A 20,473-nucleotide genomic window follows, 5' to 3' on the forward strand; every position below is an offset into this window, starting at 1 on the left:
GACCTAGAAGGGAGCTAAGGGGAAACGACACTGACACAAGGGGGCAGCAGAGAGTAACAAGAAATACAACCAAAAAACAACTAGAAAGACACAACACAGAAATGAAACCAGTTAGCTAGAAAATACAGAATGACATGAATCAAAGTGTAACTTAAAAGTCAAATGATGCAATACGATCAATTCAACATTTTTATTCATCAAGTCGTATTGTTGGTTTTCAGGTTTTCTGTAGTTCTTTCTCTTTATTTTCCCTGCATAGCATGCTGTAAATTATTCAAATGAAGATTAGAGTTAAATCCTAATTTTAATTTTTTGCTATATCAGTGAAGGGTGTAACACTTTAATAGTTGCTACAACCTATTGTTTAATTCACTTAGCTTTGCCATTAGGGAACTATTTGAAGAAATATGTCCCAGTATTCGCTTGAGAAGCTTAAATCTTAGGAAGCTTTATAGTCGGTACTCATAAGTACAAATTATATTTTAGCTTTAGTCAAAAATAATTATTTCAGAACCTTTGAATCAGTGCGTTCTTAGTAATATTGGAACACACACCATGTAAATTCAAGCGAGACATAGATAAATACTGAAATAATCATCTCAATTACAACATGGAAGGCGTATTTTCATCAAACAGACTTAATAATCTAATTTTATTTATATTACCGATAACTTTCTATATATTTTTTTAATTCCCTTGTAGAAAGGATTGTTAAAATATTTTATAAATAGCTGAAAGGATTTAAATTTCTCTTAACAAAAAGAATTACCTATAAATTACCTGTATTCAATTTTTTTATTTTTCATATTTGTTACTCACACGCGGTTTATTTCACCTTTTTTTATTGATATAAATTTTTCTAAAATATATTTTTAAAACTTTAATTATTAGAATTTGGCTGATCTTTATAAAACTATAATATATAAATATTATTTTTTATCTTGATTTTTTAGCAGAGCAGAACTATAGTTAAGTTAAAACAAAAAAAAAACTAGAAAAGCACTCAGAGAGCGCAGACATCCACAAAGTAGCTAATTTCCCCTGAGATACACTGACTTCCACCTCAAGTTAATACCTCTGTTCACAGACTCTTTCCAAAAATTCCTAGATCGTGATGGTGATCTGGATCATCACCAAAAATTTAAAGAGGGAAAGGAAATAGAGAAAGGTAGATGAGAAAGGAAGAGGGGAAAAGCATTACTGAGAGAGAAAAATAGAGAGACTAAATTAGAAAAAAGAAGCACAGAGAAAACAGAATTAATCCTAGAAACCTGCTTCCCAACCAGCAGGAAACAAGAGGGAAGAAAAGAAAGAAAGAAAAAAACATCTACCACAACACAAGGAGACGGAGTAAATACATGTATACAAACATCAAAAGCGAAACCTATAAAGATCCCATAGTGTTATTTAGGGCTAAATATAGCTGAAGCTACAGCTTCGTATTAAGAATAACTGTGTGTCTATGAACAGCTGGATCCAAATGCCTGCAGTATCCTTGAGTATATATGATTTAAAAGGTTCCTGCAGCAGGAAGATGTGGTCGGTAGCAGGTGTGAGGGGCCCCAGACCCGCCCCAAGGACCTTAGGGCTGCCAGAGCCCCGGATATCCAAAGGCACCCCAGAATAACCTTAAATTATTAAAGTGAAATATGGCTTGAACCATTTCGTATACAGAATAAATATTTATTGAATGTAAAATGTTAAAGCAGTATTCTTTTTCTCCAAACTAATGCTTTTAGCTCTCAGTCTCACCATAAATCACATTGTTCTTTTCAGCTACTGCTTCTTCTACTAACTACGGTACAAAGAAACTCACCAAAACAACAACTAGTTGATATAGCATTAGCCTGTGGGGGTGTTTAAAAACAACAGCAGTTAATTTTTATTGAACATTCTGTAAAACCACTTCTGTATACTTTAGCTGGTTGTAAATCTGTCGAAAGACTAGAAATCACAGCATATTAAAATTGCACAATATGCTGCATAACAAGAATCTCTGCGATGGTGAAGTTTGAATCTTCATTGCTGCTAAAACAGGTTTGAATCCTGGTTGCGTCAGAAGTGGATCAGGTGTAAAAACTTTTTCAACTTAAAATTGTAATTGTTTGCTACTGTATCCATTAAAGAAGGAAGCAGCCAATAGGATTTACTGGCTGTACACTGTGTGCCTGAGCTGAGATGTTCAACATGGAAAAGAGAAGCTGTTCTGAAAAGTAATTTAGTTAACTGTGGTTAAAAAGACACACTCAAGAAAACAACATTTAAATTTGTTCTTTTATTTTCATACTTTGAGTCAACCCGTGACCATGTAATTCCAGATTACAATCAAAACTTGAGTTTGTTCATTTTAAAATTAAGACGAACATTTACAGAATTAAACAATGTATTATTCCCCCATTAACACATGGAAACACAATTTTTTTTTTTTTTACAATTATGTTTCGACATAATACTATAAAAGGACCAAAAAATATGATGTTACACAAAATGGCGTTTTGTAAATAGTACATCTGCTTCTGCCTAATATTATAAGTTAACAAATCCAAAGGAAAAACAATAAAAACAAAAAGCATTTAGCATATTAACATTATTACTATTACAAAATAGCACCAATTTATACATTTTACTGTTATCATTATTTCAAATGCTTAAGTATTTACAGAATACTTGTAAAAAAAATATTGATTATCAGCTTATTGCATTCATAGTTTTTAATTTTATAATAATTGGGTGAGAGGAGATGTATTTTATTTTTATTTTATTTTTTTTATTTAACCTTAATTTTACCAGGAAGTCCCTTGAGATAAAATCTCTTTTTCGAGGGAGACCTGGCCAAGAGGCAGCAGTACAATAAGACATATAAAAACACATAAAAACAACATAATAAAATCAATCGTATAAACGCACAAATATGTTAAAAGATTTATTTCAATTTCAAATTGCCTTCAAAGCTTCACTCTAATTCCCTTTTAGTAGTTATATTATATTTATCTGATTCTAAATATTGTTATGGTCAAGAACAGTGTTAAACAGTACAAAACGAGTGTTTCTGTGTAAATTGATGTGATAAAGGTGCACTGTGGTAAAAAATGTCCTCCTGTTTGGACATTTCTGGTTCTGTAAAGCTGTTTATGGCACTTTCTGGTATGAAAGGCTGGCGGTAGATTGAAGGATGTAGAACAGCAGGTAGATGTTTAAAGCAGTTACTATATGTAACATCTCAGTGTATTGCTCTTTACTCCCTCTGGGCTCAGAACCTCTCCTCTTTAATTATGTCCATGTCTGTTTTCCTGCTGATCGTGTCGATGTTGATCTGGTCGACCTTGAACCTCTTCCTCTGAACACTGTTACGGAGTCCGTAGCCAAAGTAGATAACTAATCCTAAAGAGAGTGGGGAGTTGAGATCAGCAGCAAGGTTGATACATTTTTTAAACGATTTAAGCTAAAGATAAAATTGGGATCTTACCGATTAACATCCAGATAGCATATCGGACCCATGTGGCAGAACCTAACTGCACCATCAGGTAGACGTTGATGAACGTGCTCAGTAAAGGTAGAGCGGGGAGAAAAGGCACCTAAGATTGAACAGAAAATGAGTTACAAGAAGCTTTTAATCATGCTCTTAACAAAACCTTGATTTTAAGCCTTGGCCTGCTACAGATTCTTATGCTGTTATAAGTTTGATCACAGATGAAACCATTTTGTTTTTTAAATCATATTCCTACTGAATATGAAGCACTAAATGGTTGTACTTTAGGTTTGCACCAAAAAGAAAAACAGTCATCAGATATTTGCAGAAACTGGTTGTGATTTTTTGGGATTGCTGTACAACTCTTGTTGACTTCATTTGAATATACATACTGTATCCTGCCTATGATCATTCCACTCCATCCAGAGTCCTGACTTTGACTAGGCCACCTTAAATCATGAATGTTGTATTTTGTTCCCTTGCATAACCAAAGAGCCTTTAGGTTCCAGGAAATTACATTTGGTGTTTCTCCTCTAAGAGGAGTCTGGAAATTAGGGTTTTTAGCATTGGAACCCTTTTACAGATGCAGCTACGATCTGTATTTTTCTCAATATGGAAACATTGCTGTGGATTTTGAATAACGCAAGTGAACTATGCTTGAGACCAAGAGGATTAGAAATGCCTTTGTTTCAGTTTAAAAAAAATTTAGTTTCATCTGCTGATTCCCATCTGTTCTTTAAAACTGAGTCTCACGTCTTTTACTCTACTTTTTGTTGTTACACAGATTGTAGGAACCAATTATTTTTTGTTAATAATTAAAAATGTTTTTGTGCATAATCTAGCTAAGTTTATTTTATGTTAGTGTTTAAAATCTTTTATGAGATTATGTTTTTTGGTTATAGTCATGTTCCATTGTTTTTGGTTAGTTATGATTATTTTGGTGAATAATTTTTTAGAAATAGGCAGTCAATCGTAGGACCAGCATGCATCTGGGTGGGCGTATGTTTTTTTTTTTTTTACCAGCGCAAGAGAAACATGGAGGAAAATGTTTGCCTTTTTTTGTTTGCTTGCCTGAGGAAAAATAAACTGACAAAACTAAAGGAGTTTACCTGGAACATTTTTTCTTTTGCCTGCGTAAAATAAATCCATGGTGCATCTGTGGCCTTTGTGGATTTCCACTTTTTTTTGTGTCGTCAAACTGGGCCACAACACAGATTACTACTGAAGCTTTTAATTAATCATCTATTGTAGTTCTGGGAGAAATCGGCTGGTGACGGTTCCCTCAACCCAAAGATGCGATCAACAGCCAATTTGGTCGTGTTTTTATACCAACAGGTTATTTTAGATGTGTTTTCCTGGTTATGAATCAAATACTCATTAAAATCTCCAGTTTCTCTGTACTCACATCCATCACCGTCTTAAATGTATTTCTCTGTAGCACTGGGTGGCAAAAACAACTATTTGTTGTTATAATTTTCTGCACCAATTAAGCTGAAGATATTGCAAACAAACCTTCGTAAAAGTGTTCTAGCAGTATTTGTCTGATATCTATTGCTGTGATGCTCTTGCTAACTACCTACCAGCCTGCAGTCTGCTGCTTAACAGACAAGGTAATTAGATTTTGCCTTTTCAACTCCACCAAGCAGTTGCAGTTAGCAGCATTATCTTAGTAAGATGCATGACTAACTCTTAGTCTCTAGGGATTGACTATATATAGTCTGTGTTTTGTAAAAGAGAGAACATTAAGTTCAGCAAAAGGTTGAGGGTAAACAGTGTTGTCTTCTCAATAGCTTTGTTTGCATGGACACAAATAATCAGGGAAGACCAGATAAGATAAACATTTTTCATGTAAACATGTCAGACTGAAGACTTTAATCCAATTCGGAGTGTCATAATCTTCCCTGGTAGCTGACCTTAATTATTCACGTCACTCACCTGCCTAACTCTCTCGGAGTCAGCCCAGGTATCGGGGCCAGATTATTGCTTGATGTTTGTATGTTTGTTTCGTTAGTCTGAGTTATTCCAAGGTTCATGTCCCTGTCCCTGTCCCTGAGGACCAGTGGATTGAGAGGGTTTGGTGTTTGTCTTGTCGTTTCCTGATCGTGTCTTTGCTCTTTCCCGCTGAGCAGTCTCTGTTCCTGTTTTTGCTCGGCAGAAGGAAAGCTAGTTTTAAGTCCAGTAATCCTGGCTCCTAGGTGGAGACCAGTTTAAAGTTTCTGCATTTATCCTGGTACCATGTCTTGTCTCTGTCCCTCAACCACTTAGCGTGCCTGTCTGCATCTGTTTGTTTCCATCTCAGCTTGTTGATTGACTCATCGAACTCTGAACCTGCCTTCACACTCTGGATTACTGGAACCCTGGATCAGTTTGTTCCTTTGTGGCTTGGAACAGACTGACTGGGCTGCGGACTAATGGATTCCAGAACTGTTCTGTCTGATCTATTTCCCCTGACCTGGATCGGTTTCCTCACTAAGGTTGCTGCATCGGGGACACTTTGGGCGGCTCCTCACTGCTGCTCCTTTGGCAGTCCATCAGCTGGATCCTGTCTTCCTCGGAGAGGATGGACTGAACTGTTAAACCAGAGTGTCAGTGTTGGGGGGTCCCCCGTCTCCCCCGTGCAGCCACTGCGGTTTGCAGACCCACAGAAGCCCTCTTCTGTTCCATTATGTGTCTTGAGTTGATAAATGTTTTGAACTTTCCCGCTGTCTGTGTTCATCTACTGTCTCCTGGTCCTTGGTGGGGGAGGTGGCTCTAAATGTAATGTGTGGATAAACATGCCAACCTGCCCTCTACCCCTATAGTGAAGAAGTTTTGGCATAAGGTATAATGTCACCAAGGTCCATAGTGAAAAAAACCCGACATCAATTGAAATGACTGAAGAACCAGAGAAAAATAAATGAGCGGCGCAGCACAAAGTAGCTAAAGATGAGGGTGAGCAGAGAAATATGGTTCTGTTTAAAGAAACAGGCTATTTCTTCTTTTACTATTACAGCGTTTGCGGAAAATGTGCAAAGTGATTGAACGCTTTGTACGTGTATAAAGATGTCATGATCGGATCATTTTACTCAGTGTCCATGTAAACAGAGCTAATATATTCTAAAAAGGAAAGACCCGTTCTCCCTGAGAGTCTGACTTAACTTTGAACCAGTATGATGAAACCAACCTTGAGTTCAGTTGCTCTTACCATAAAGGTTGCCTTTGTGGGATTCTGTGGATGAATCCATATAAAGGCTACAATGAGCAGCAGGATGAAGGAGAAGATGCAAACCAGGACCACGCTCCATGCCTCTGCATTAACCAGAGCGTCTATGGCTTGAGTCAGGGTGAGGCACAGTGCAAGCACACACACAACTGGAAAGATGAATAGGAGAATGATCAAACTTAAAACTAGAAAGGGTACGATACTCCTAAAGAACAGTACGTAAAGAAAAAAAAAGTTTCTTGCACCCCTTACCAGAACTGATAGTCAGGATTGTGACTCTTCTTGATGTGACAGAGTTAGGAGATGACTGACGCCTCAGGAATCCAAACTTGGAGTTGGATTCTTTGATCTGCAGATCTGTGTCCTCAGATGGACCTGCCTGGTACCTTTATATGAACGTAAAAGGAGCCATATGTTCAGAGTTTTAATATTATGCTTTAGCTCTGTACAGTGATCTCAGTGATTTCAGAAGCAGAGATGCACAGAAAAGTGCTCCTGTGATCTTAACTTGTAGTTTTAAAACTCACAAATCCAATTTTCTTGATCTGCACAGATGTTTTTGGAGTAGAAGTTGAACTCAAACTTGGTTATTTTCAGTATCAATCAGGTTTTTAACAATTACGTCAACGAAAGCTCCGGGAAGTAAGAGGCCAACCCTATTTTCTGAGACATGATAAATAATATCTGTGATTCATTCAGATCATGGGAATGAGAGTGCAGGACTCTCTTCCAGAGAGGCAGGTTCTTCTTCAGATCTAACCAAGAGCCTTGGCAGACAGGGGTGCTGCACAAGCTGTGATGAGCTCAGTTATTTCACCCAGACTGATAAGATGACAAATTCTAATGGCTGTGTATTAGTAGTTACTTGAAGTTTTGTAATCATATCTATTCAACAAGAAAAACTCAGCTTCATTCAGCCGGGAACAAGGCTATGCCCAACTGTTGTGTCACGTGACCAAATGAGCTAATTTCATTGGCTAGAAGCTGCTCAACTGCATCGAGGGTCTATTGCTTTGGCTTGAATTCACCAAAAGGATAACACATTTTTTGCAGTTTTTTGCAGGGGTATTTTTACTCGATATAAATACAGTGTAAGGATTTCAATGTGTAGAAAAAATTCAGTGTTTAAAATTCTGTGTTAAAAAAAAAATCTGTGTTTAATATTCGGTGTATAAAAAAAGGACGATTGCAATGAGTTTTTCTTCCATAGGTAAAAGACTTGTTTAGGACGTCTAAGGATAAGCCTACATGATAGCTGCATATGGGAATGTTGGCATACTTTTGGAAGTTTCAGAGAAAACAGAAAGACCTTTAACTAATTTACACATGATGTGAAATCGTATTTCATATCGATTTTAAATGATGAGCCGCCAACTGCAGTGATAAGCTCTGTTTATTTCTGTTAATATGCTTAGAACACCATTATTGTTCTAAAAGAGAAATTAAAAACAACTAAATGTGGTATCTACAGGTCAAACCTTTACAAAGACAAAAATATAAACTTCAAAACAAATAAACATACCTCAGTATCAGGATGCATATGGCTACAAGTGTGTAAGCAAACAGAGTACCAATGGACATCATTTCCACCAGAGCTTCCAGGTCGAACAGAAGAGCCATGATGGCTGAATATAGTAAAGGAAAGAGAAACATAATTTAAGTTGGAGTCATGGTGATAAAAATTGAATGTTTAAGAGCAGCCAGACTTTCTGTACCTGCCACGACTCCAGATGATATGGTAGCTATAGCAGGACTGCCCTTAGCAGTGACCTTGGTCAGAGGCTGGAAAAGCAGCCCGTCTCTTGCCATGGCGAAGAGGACCCGAGGCATGGGGAACATGGAGCCCAGCAGACTGCAGAGGACAGTGCAAACAGGGTCAAACAACAACATGACTCTGGCTGTTTGTGCCTCACAAACAGGCAAACAGAAAGACTGATTATTGGGATTGATCATGCTGGATTTACATAAAAGTTACTTAGTCAGCGTTCTTTATCTTGACCACTGAGGTGACTGATATGAACAGTGGCCCTCTTGCTTTGGATCCAAGGCCCAAAGTTGTTTAGACACTCGCTACGGGCCATTTTAGGGGTTCATTAGGTTTTTGATTTTGTGTTTTGTTGTTTTGAACTTTCTCCTTATTCACTGAAATGTTGCATTGTTTAGTTTACCTCTCAGGGCTCATCATTTACTGAGGTTTGTTTCCTGTTTGAGTAATTCTTTTAACTCTTTCATTATGAGTTATTCTTTTTAACTCCACTCTCAGCCACTGTCACCACGTTTTATTGTTTAACTGTTTTCACCTGGTTTTCATAAAGCTTTTAATCTACTACGTGTATCTATTGGCATAGGTTTTAGTTGGTTTTTCTAAAAGAGCTTTTAAGTTTATTTTGCAAAACTATTCTGTTCATATCTTCCCCAGCTAATGTTTTCTAAAGTTTATTTTTGCCCTTTTAATCAAAACTTTTTTTTTCTAATCTTGCTTGTCTGCATATTGATCTACAAGAACCACATTTTGACTTAATGTTTTTCTAATTTCTTTAGTATAATTTTCTATCTTCTGTCACTGTTAATAATATTCGAAAAACACTTTAAAAAAAAGCCTCGTAAATGCATAATATCAATCACTGAAATACCAAAAATATTCCACCTGTCTTCTGAAATCAGAGTTATGTCTTTGAATCTGCTCCTAAAATTAAAATTTGGAATCCCAGTCCAACAGGCTCACTAACATTAGCTAACTAGCAAGCTATAGACAGGGATGGTACTTTTCCGTCTCTTATTTTTTCCTTTCTTTCTGCATAAATCAGGGTGAGAAACAGATTTCTAATGTAAAAATTCTTCCGTTTTCTAACATGTTGAACTCATCTGGTCAGGTTTCCAAGGGCAGATTCATCACCATCAAACTAGGCTGTTGATGCATTTAATCAGCAACCGCTGCATGAATGTCTAACCTAAACATCTCCCTAATTTAGGAAAATTCTTGCCTATTTTGCAAACCCAAATGGAAAAGCAAATGACATAGGAACTGTGAGCCCAAATTACATGTGTGATACTTTATTTGAAAACAGCTTCTGGTTTCTGCATATATAAGTAAAAATTGGGTGAGTAACACAGCCCAACCGCATCAGTTCAACCATGACTCAAAGCTGATGTTTGTATTAAAAAATAATAGGCATTTTTTGAACACCAGTAATAAAAACATGCTTGCTTGTTGTGGCTGCTTTTTCATGTTTACATTTTGACATGCTGCTATATCTATTTTAATTGTACTTATGTATTCACTATGTTCAGAAGAGAATTAGGGCCACTGGGGAAAAAAATTAACTAATTTTTAAATTTTATTAGTAAGAGAGTTTAGTAAGAGAAAAAAGTCAGAATTCTGAGAAAACAGTCAGAATTCTGAGATTAAAGTCAGAATTCTTTTATCTTATTCTTTAATCTAAAAGCACAAACACTGCATTGCACTTAGTTTGCAATTTTGTAACACACATTTTGCAAAACTGTGGGCACAATCCACTGCACAACACTCTGTTACCAAATTTCCAACACACTCCTAGCAAAATTATACACATGTATGGCTATCATTAACACTATTTTGCCAACTGTCTGGCACACTTTTACATGTGAAAACTGTTTTAGATAATTAGTTCACTTTGCAATCAGCCTAAGCACTATAAATAATAATAATTGATAATGACACCATCTTTCAAAATAGGCAATAAGCATTTCTTCATGAAGTTGTGTACTTGCACGCCACAGAATAAGAATGAAACAAATTTACAGAGTTAGCTATAAGCCAAAATGGTGTTCTTCACCATCATGCAACCATAGGCCCATACAACACTGCACACGTTATTGCATTTCTGGACACATTACATGACATGCTCACTGTTCAGAGACCAGAGCATACCCGATATGTCATCATATGGGACAATGTTATCCTCATCAACAGGTAGCCCTTTTACAGACAATGGAGGAGGCATGTGGAGATATTGACCAGGCATCATGTCAGGCCTGGATATGGAATTCAAGGAGATATTTTCCCCGGTGCCTTGGACTGGAGGATGTCGCATGCGATGTGGACGGAATTTTGTGGCCGGACCCAGAAAGACGACATGATGTAGGCTGATTGTTTTTTGTGAAATTACTATTTTGTGTTCTGACTTTGTCTTGGTTTTGATAAGTGTGAATAAACAGCAATACTTGAAATTTGGATCCTTGTATGTTTACATGACACTATGACAAGAGTATGACCTCAAACTGACATCTGTACACAGAGAAAGGGAAAGCCAGATGTGTTTTGTATTCATACCATCAGTGTGTAGTTGGCACATTGTGTACTTAGTAGATGATGGTTTGTGTTTACTGTTTGATACAAAAACACCATTTTTACAAAGGTGTGAAGAGTTAATATAGCTGTGTTCGCTTTTGCAAGAGAACTGCAATGTTTTGATAATTGGGTGAAAGGTTTTCTTATTTGTGTGTAGAGTTTTGCAAAAATAGCCAATAGTTACAAAAAATGTGCTTACAGTTTTTTCTGAATGCTTAAGCGCTAATCGTGATTCTTGTAGCACAATTTCTAAAACTATTAATACGTATAGCAAAACCACTCACTGAGTTTGCAAAACTAAAAGCACAAACACTGCATTGCACTCAGTTTGCAATTTTGTACCACACATTTTGCAAAACTGTAGGCACAATTCACTGCACAACACTCTATTACCAAATTTCCAACACACTCCTAGTAAAATCATACACATGTATGGCTATCATTAACACTATTTTGCCAACTGTCTGGCACACTTTCACATGTGAAAACTGTTTTAGATAATTAGTTCACTTTGCAATCAGCCTAAGCACTATAAATAATAATAATTGATAATGACACCATCTTTCAAAAAAGGGCAATAAGCATTTCTTCATGAAGTCGTGTACTTGCACGCCACAGAATAAGAATGAAACAAATTTACAGAGTTTCTTTCGAGAGAAACATAGAACATGTAAAGCAACTGTGATATGACTATGTGCAGGTAAGCTATAGTGTCAATGGTTCTGAATTTGGAAGTGCATACTGTAGTGCTGTGCATGGGCCTGATGTGATGCATTTGTTTTGTCTTGTCCAGAGAATGATGGAACTAGAAGCAGATGCCATGGGACATGAGCTACTTTTTGTAGATGAAGCTGGTTTTAACCTCAGTAAAACCAGGAGACGTGACAGGAACATTATTGGACATAACCAATACATAACATAACCATGTGTGCAGCTATAAGCCAAAATGGTGTTGTTCACCATCATGCAACCGTAGGCCCATACAGCTCTGCACACATTATTGCATTCCTGGACACCTTACATGACATGCTCACTGTTCAGAGACCAGAGCATACCCAATATGTCATCATATGGGACAATGTTAATTTCCATAGGGCTGCTTTGGTCCGCAACTGGTTTACAGACCACCCATTCTTCATGGCACTCAACCTGCCTCCATACTCTCCATTCTTAAATCCCATTGAGGAGTTCTTCTCTGCCTGGCGCTGGAAAGTGTACGACCGTCATCCTCATCAACAGGTAGCCCTTTTACAGGCAATGGAGGAGGCATGTGGAGATATTGACCAGGCATCATGTCAGGCCTGCATACGGCATTCAAGGAGATATTTTCCCCGGTGCCTTGGACTGGAGGATATCGCATGCGATGTGGACGAAATTTTGTGGCCGGACCCAGGAAGACAACATGATGTAGGCTGATTGTTTTTTTTGTTTTTTGTGAAATTACTATTTTGTGTTCTGACTTTGTCTTGGTTTTGATGAGTGTGAATAAACAGCAATACTTGAAATTTGGAACCTTATATGTTTACATGACACTATGACAAAAGTATGACCTCAAATTGACATCTGTACACAGAGAAAGAGAAAGCCAGATGTGTTTTGTATTCATACCATCAGTGTGTAGTTGGCACATTGTGTGCTTAGTAGATGATGGCTTGTGTTTACTGTTTGATACGAAAACACCATTTTTACAAAGGTGTGAAGAGTTAATCTAGCTGTGTTCGCTTTTGCAAGAGAACTGCAATGTTTTGATAATTGGGTGAAAGGTTTTCTTATTTGTGTTACTTATCTGCTTACTGTTCAGAGACCAGAGCATACAGCACCCGATATGTCATCATATTGGACAATGTTATCCTCATCAACAGGTAGCCCTTTTACAGACAATGGAGGAGGCATGTGGAGATATTGACCAGGCATCATGTCAGGCCTGGATACGGCATTCAAGGAGATATTTTCCCTGGTGCCTTGGACTGGAGGATGTCGCATGCGATGTGGACGAAATTTTGTGGCCGGACCCAGAAAGACGACATTATGTAGGCTGATTGTTTTTTTGTTTTTTTGTGAAATTACTATTTTGTGTTCTGACTTTGTCAGTGTGAATAAACATCAATACTTGAAATTTGGATCCTTGTATGTTTACATGACACTATGACAAAAGTATGACCTCAAATTGACATCTGTACACAGAGAAAGGGAAAGCCAGATGTGTTTTGTATTCATACCATCAGTGTGTAGTTGGCACATTGTGTACTTAGTAGATGATGGTTTGTGTTTACTGTTTGATACGAAAACACCATTTTTACAAAGGTGTGAAGAGTTAATATAGCTGTGTTCACTTTTGCAAGAGAACTGCAATGTTTTGATAATTGGGTGAAAGGTTTTCTTATTTGTGTGTAGAGTTTTGCAAAAATAGCCAATAGTTACAAAAAATGTGCTTAAGCAATCAGAAAAAACTGTAAAATGTTACATGGATCAGACTATATCTTTAAAGATTCAGGGAGCTTAAATCTGTATAGATTTCCTCCAAACATTTGCACACTGCCTTGAAATGAAAACAAGTGTTTATAGTGCCAACAACACATGACCTGTAGATCTCACTGAGGTTTCAGACCTGGTGGACAGTGCACACAGCGATCCCACAGCCACGGCATATTTGGCCGGTCCCCAGCCGACGTACTCAAAGGCCACAGGCAGCGGGCTCTTCTCATTCAGCATGTAGTAAGGCATCATCAAGGTAAGGGCAGCAGACACCGCAAAGTAGGCCAGGAAGCAAATCAGAAGTGAAACCACAATGCCCACAGGGACAGATTTCTGAGGGTTCTTCACTTCCTCACCTAAAAAAAAAACAGGAAGAAACAAATGTTCATATTGATTTGAATAAAAATCAGTAAAATACGGAAGCTTCATGACGGCTGCAGCAATACCTATTTGCACTTATCTTCTGCAAATGAAACAGCTAACTCTGCAAAATGCTTTATAGTTTAAACATGTCATAAAGCCACTGTACAATCATGCAGGTCTACTAAACAATCCCCTAATTCACGTTATCACAGTTTTCATTACACAGTTTTGCTGATATATTTAACTACCCGGTTTGTTACCCTTTACAGCACCACTCAAGGTATCAGCAGTACAGATGGTAGTCGTAATACTTTGTTTTATTGTTTTGAATAGATCATTATCTGGTTTATTTGCTGTTTTTTATCCAAATGTTTGAATTAAATGATAATAAAAGGTCAAATCCTCCTCTTACCTGTTGTAGCAATGCAGTCAAACCCAACAAAGGCGTAGAAACATGTTGCAGCTCCAGCCAGGGTGCCGCTGAAGCCATAAGGAAAAAATCCTCCGACTCCATATATGCTTGTAACATTGACTGTGTCGCTCAGGTTGCTGCATGAACAGAAGGCAGAGTTTTATGTTCACTTACAGTCAGATAACCAGGGAGGCAATACTGCTCTTTTTACAGCCTAGTATTTTTGACTCTTCAATTATTTCTTTATTATTTATTCAAAGAGCCTCTGGGTTTTTGGAAGTGTTCTTTATCAATGCTCTTCATTATATTTATTCCCTTGGATTTTAGTTGCTCTCCTTTTATTTTTAATTGAAGATTTAATAATTTTTAGAGCAGAGTTGTTGTTTTACATAAGCTCAACATAAAAACTCATTTTAATTCAGATGTATTGTTTTTTGGGTTATCTTTTTGGTCACTACTAACTTGCCTAAAGACACAATTTGTGCTTTGTTTATTTTTATTGAATATTTAAAAAAGTATTTTTGCTCTGAAAAAAATTCTACTGGTTCTTTGGCTTTTTAAGTTAAAAAACAATTTAACTATCTGAATTTAAATGCAGGTCCAGTGTCATGTCTTTTTATTCGAAGTTACTCTTCCTGTTTAGCACCAAAAAAAAAAGTCAGACACGCTTTTTGTCCAATATGTTCCCTCTTTCTAATTTTTGCAAAAACAAACAATATGCTACTATGGTCGGGTAAAACAATCTGATTGAAAATTGGTGGAAAGAGTCTAAAAATACCTAAATAAGTGCAGATAGAGAACCTATGAGGAAAATGTTTGTCTGCTTTAGTACTTTACACCAAAACACACACAGACATTCATATTTTGTTATATTTATTATATTTTATCATTATATAAAGAAAACCCCAAAAATGTTTGAACTGTAAATCTACAGTCATATGTTTATATTACTGTTTTTATTTATTTATTTTTACTATTTCTCAAGGCTGCACTTTTAAAAAAGATGAAATTGTCCAGAGAGATGTTCTAAACAAAATTTCTTTTTGTTTTACACTTGTGTAAACAAAAGTCTAAGTCATGTACCAATCAACAGATTGTTAGACAACTTTAAGGTAAATGCCTTGCCAATGGGCACATCAACATGTGGCAGCAGGCAGTTGGAATTAAACTCAATTCTTTTGGGGATTTTTGTTGCTAAAAGGCTCATCCTGATGGACTGGAAATCAACCTCTCCTCCCTCCTTTCAAAGATGGCTGACTAATATGACCTCTGTCATACAAATGGAGAAACTCCGGTTTATGAGGGCTAATTCACCTGAAAAGTTCTCAGCTATTTGGGATCCATTTCTGACCCATCTGGATATGATCAGAACAAGGTGAGAGCCTCACCAGACCATTTACCTGGGACTTGGTTGAGACAATGTGTATATTCGGCTTATTTGTGACTGTCAGGTTTGTTATTCTTCCATTCATTTGCCTGTTGTAACCGTTTATTATTATTTATTTTTATGTCTGACCCTGATTGTTGATTGTTGTTTTTGTCTATTTCTACTGAAAATTGTAAAATAAAATATGTATATAAAAAAAACCTCAATTCTTTCAGATTGCAGGATGCCTACACTAACCAATAACCATAGTTTAGGAGTTAAATAATAGCGGACAAAGCAAATACATTGGAGCAAAAAAACTGAACATAACATTTAGATTCATGAATTGTAACATTTTCTTAAAATATTTAATGTATTTACAGAGCAAAATAAACTGAAGCACCTTGGTTGAAGTGCAGGGATTTGAAATGGTTTGAGATTTATGAAAGAAATGTAGACAAGGACTAACTGGCAAAGTTTGGATGGGGGCGAATAAAAAATGATTTATCTCAACCAGACACATTAAACATTACTTGTTTGTTAATTAGGTCTATAAATATTTTTTTTTTTTATAATCAAAGTTAAAATTTTTGGAGCTTTAACATTTGATATTAGTCATTCATAACCAAACACTGCTGAGTTTAGTCAAACTAAACTACAGCTGGACCTTACTGACCCAGGACTTTATTAGCAAAATAATGAAAATAGTTTTTGTTTTTTTTAACCCTGCGTTTTTTTTAGAGTAAAAGATCCGATTTGGAGGAGCCTCCAGATCCATGCTGGAATTCATTTGCATTTGGCTCTTACTTAAACTGCGCTGTGGCGTTTATCAAGTCGTCTTCACTGATCTGCCAGTTGGAGATGTTCCCTTTGATAAATCCAGAGATGATCACAAACAGCAGCACCAAGATGTTGATCGCCGTGAAGATCTTGTTGATGTTTGTCGACTCTTTCACGCCAAACGCCAGCACGCCTTCACGCAAAACAGATTTTTTTTTAAATATCTTTAAATGGATGTTTAATTTGCTTATATCAACTGAGCAACTTCAGTTTGTACCTGAGAGCAGCAGGACCAGACCAGCTGCAAAGACATCTGGATAAGGCGCCAATCCAGGGAGGCCCATGGCTGCATTTTTCTCAAAAAACTTGGAAATGACGCCTCCAATCAGGTCATCAAACGTCCCACTCCACGCCAGCGCAACACTTGATGTTCCTGAGCAGAAAAAAAGGCCATAAAATAATAATCCTGAGTCACCATTTTAGTGCTGTTGTAAATGGAAAACTTAGATGGGAACATTTCCTTCCAATAGTTCAGTTAAAGTCCTGTTGTCTAATCAGGTGGCAAAAAAATGATGTGCTTTTTCTGTAAGATAAGCTTTTAAGAATTTGCTTTTCAGGCAGTGAAGGGTCAAAGAGCAAAATCAGAGAGCTTCCCTGTTGATCATTTATCTGTTCTTAAGAATCACATTAAAAGAAATATCTGTTTTAAATTAGGAGTTAATTAGTCTTTATGAAAATCTAAAGTTTAACAATAATTAGAAGGGAGAGAATACTTGCCTATGACATAGGAGAGCAGCAGATTCCAGCCGGTGATAAAAGCCAGCAGCTCTCCAACAGTCACATAGCTGTAAAGGTAAGCTGAGCCCGTTTTGGGAACCCTGGATCCAAACTCTGCATAACACAGTCCGGCAAATATAGAAGCCAAGGCAGCGATGAAGAAGGAGATGATGATGCTTGGTCCTGAAGTGTCTCTGGCCACCTCTCCAGAAAGCACGTAGACCCCGGCTCCCAGGGTGCTCCCTACACCCAGGGCAATCAGATCCAGCGTGGTCAGGCATCGGTTAAAGGTTGACTCTTCGCCATCCGGCTCGATGGGCTTCCTCCGAGAGAGGCTCAACAAAAAGGACTTGACCACACCGCACGGCATGCTTCTGCCTGTTATTTGGACCAGGATGGAGAGGGGATTATATATGAAGCCACAGACAGGAGAGCAGGTTGATGTTGGGAAAGGAGAGGAACATTTGAGGAATACTGAGGGGAGATAAATCCCCTTATAGGAAGAGGAGATCAGAGGATATGTCAGTAAATGATTGTCAGCTCTTTCTATCTAGAAGCATCACTGATTTACTTGCATGATCTTTTTTAATGGAAAATGTTAAATTAATCTTAAAAAAATAAAAGCATCAAGAAGAAAACATGGAGAAAACAAGTAGATCCTTAACAGCAAACATAAAAGAGTAATTTAGAAAACAGCTCACTTACGTCTTTGTAGGTCTCTGTCTCACAGGTGTGCTCAGAGGACCCGACAGAATCCGTCATTCCCTTAAAACAATATATTTCTTTTATATGTGACCTCCTTTATCTGCAGAAGATATGATAGTGCTGATGCCTGGAGTTTTTCTTTGCTGTCCACAGGACCGAAAACAACGACCGTTCACCGATTGCCCTTTAATCAGTCATTGGTTATATACACTATTACTTCTCTGAGTGGCTTTGGGGGGGGGGGGGGGGGGGGGGGGGGGGTGTGCAGCCGTCTTGCAAAGTGGGCTCACTCCACTCATGCAACAATCACGTGAGAGATAGTGTAGCTTTTCAGAACACCATTTCCTGATCAATCACTGCTGAAATCAAATAAGGAAAGAAAAGCAAGCAGCAGAGTTAAAAAAAAAATTTTTTTTAGTGTTTTTATGTAAAATGCATTGGATCTGGAGTTAAAAAATTCAATAACAGCTCAGTCTGAGCATCACTGGGTTGAAAATATCAACAGAAATATGATTAATATCTTGGATCAGAATGTTTTTAGTTTTATTTTTCCACTTAATTATCCAGGAATAAACAAATGATCTAGAGATTAGATTCAATTCATTAAAAAAATATTTTCTCTCCTGTTTCCTGTTGGATATTCACAGTAAAACGGTTTAAGATCTGCAGCTTTGATTAGGTTCTGATGATAATGCATTCCAGCTAATTCAATACTTCAAGGTCCATATTTCTGTAAGACTTTGACGTTTCGCTCCCTGGAAAAGAACAAGAAAGCTGTGAAGGAACAGCACATTCCCAGCGTGTTCACTCCCCTTGATTAGATTTGCAAACCTACATTGTATCTTTCAATCATCTTGTTTGCTTCTTGCCTCTCAGGAGCCGTGCTTCCATCTCTAACCTAAAGAAACTTCTTTTTTCGTTTTTTTTTTCTGTGGAGGACAAAGCAGCTTTCATGGCTCATGTATGTGGCGCCTGCAGAGCTGCTCTCTAAGAGGTAGCATTTACCTTCTTGCCTCCTATCATGGGATTTCAGCTCACCTAATCCCTCCTGGCATCCGCTTCAACAGGCAGAAAGGAGGCGAGCAGGAAGGCAGCCGACGCAGATGGTCAAAGTACCTGTGACCGAATCTGCACTCAGGCCGGATCTCTCCAGCTGAGATACCGTTTTCAGAGAGACGAGGGGTAATGCTTAACTAAATAATAGCTGATCTGCACTTTTATGATCACAGGGTTAATCATGATCCCGTTGATCCTCAACTAATGTCCTCTAATGTAAAAGATATGGCTGCTTCTTGTGCATTAAAGGAAAATTAGATAAGATAAGAATTACCAGAAAAACATAATCATTTACAATGACGAAGTTTTAAATTTGACTTTCTTTACGTACTGTACATATAAGCTCTTTACCTTTATCTCAGATCCTAAGAGGAGAAACCAGTGCCCTGTGCTGTTGCGACATTGACAACACAAATATCCATGCTGATGCCTTGGATGAAGCAAATTGCTGCCATATATACAAGACTGGCCTGCGTGACCCTCCCACTCAACAGAGATACTCACAAAGTAGCCTTTGTGCTCATTATTGCATGAGGGCAGAGTGAGAACTGTGCACCGTAAACCGTTGGATAAATATGTATCTCGGATTTAATCACTTTAAGCCCTATTCATTGTGAAATAAACTTAACTTAAAGATGCAACAAAACAGATGTCTGAGGCAGTTTTAAGATTTCAAGACGAAGGTTTGTTTTTGATCTCGGTTATTATAATTTTTAATCAAATTACGTTTTGCCTTCTTCACATCTGGTAAATTTTCGAGTGCAGCGCAGTGTGAGAGCAGAAGAGGTCAGCAAACAACAAAAGCTTTTCTTCTCCATGCTTTCCTGCCTCAGTTAGTGTTTTCCTAAAATGGGCTTTTTTCTTTTACTCTAAAATAAATGATCAAGTAATTAAATACAATAAAATTGCAGAAAATATTTTATATCTTTTTTTATAACTTTACTTTTAGAAGCCACAAGAGAAAACAAAAGGCTAAATAATGTGTGGATAGTCTATGAGTTACATAATTCACCTCTGTTAACTTGTTGGGGTTTAATGTTTGGTAAAAAATGCAAATACTTTTCAATCAAAATGTAATTCTCCAGTGGAAAATCCATTTTTTTCAGATCTGTAGTTGAGAGGAAGCTACATCAGTGGCTTTGTTGCATTTTCCAACCCAAGTTGACCAATGTGAGGGGTCAGCTGTCATTACATGAGCAATACCTTTTGCAATTGGCTGCTAGACTTCCTCACAAACAGACCACAGTCAGTCCGGATTGGACAGAACTCCTCTGATGTCATCACCCTAAGCACAGGCTCCCCTCAGGGCTGTGTTCTGAGCCCCTTGCTGTTCACTATGACGTCAGACGACCGCGCCCCATGTCCACCACCAATTACATTGTGAAGTTTTCAGACGACATCACGGCGGTGGGCCCCATCAGAGACGACAACGACCAGGAGGAGGACTACTGAGAGGAGGTGGAGCAGCTGGTGGGCTGGTGCAGAGATAACAGACTGATCCTGAATGCGGAGAAGACGAAGGAGATCATCATCATTGA

The 20,473-nt window shown here is 37.6% G+C and overlaps 1 protein-coding gene across 3 annotated transcripts; it reads right to left on the minus strand.

Annotated features, from left to right (window-relative positions):
* Positions 1 to 2,789: 2,789 nt before the first annotated feature.
* On the minus strand, positions 2,790 to 19,362 carry LOC119783229 (cationic amino acid transporter 2-like). 3 transcript variants are annotated; one of them, XM_038284623.1, is made up of 13 exons: positions 18,715 to 18,747; positions 17,880 to 17,939; positions 17,175 to 17,667; positions 16,675 to 16,830; positions 16,425 to 16,590; positions 14,252 to 14,388; positions 13,610 to 13,832; positions 8,387 to 8,523; positions 8,194 to 8,296; positions 6,924 to 7,057; positions 6,654 to 6,820; positions 3,467 to 3,575; positions 2,790 to 3,381 (listed from the first exon to the last, which is right to left on the minus strand). In XM_038284623.1, exons 1-13 carry the CDS (start codon positions 18,730 to 18,732, stop codon positions 3,251 to 3,253), a joined length of 2,034 nt encoding a protein of 677 aa, XP_038140551.1. In that variant the 5' UTR covers positions 18,733 to 18,747; the 3' UTR covers positions 2,790 to 3,250. The 3 variants fall into 3 exon arrangements, with proteins under 3 accessions (XP_038140551.1, XP_038140553.1, XP_038140552.1); XM_038284625.1 differs by lacking the exon at positions 18,715 to 18,747 and adding an exon at positions 19,287 to 19,362 and having other exon boundaries at positions 2,791 to 3,381; positions 17,175 to 17,552; XM_038284624.1 differs by lacking the exon at positions 18,715 to 18,747 and having other exon boundaries at positions 2,791 to 3,381; positions 17,175 to 17,552; positions 17,880 to 18,118.
* Between the last annotated feature and the right edge of the window lie 1,111 nt (positions 19,363 to 20,473).

Source organism: Cyprinodon tularosa, unplaced genomic scaffold (genome assembly GCF_016077235.1).
Source record: "Cyprinodon tularosa strain WSP-4 unplaced genomic scaffold, ASM1607723v1 ctg20, whole genome shotgun sequence".
NCBI classification, from domain to species: domain Eukaryota; kingdom Metazoa; phylum Chordata; class Actinopteri; order Cyprinodontiformes; family Cyprinodontidae; genus Cyprinodon; species Cyprinodon tularosa.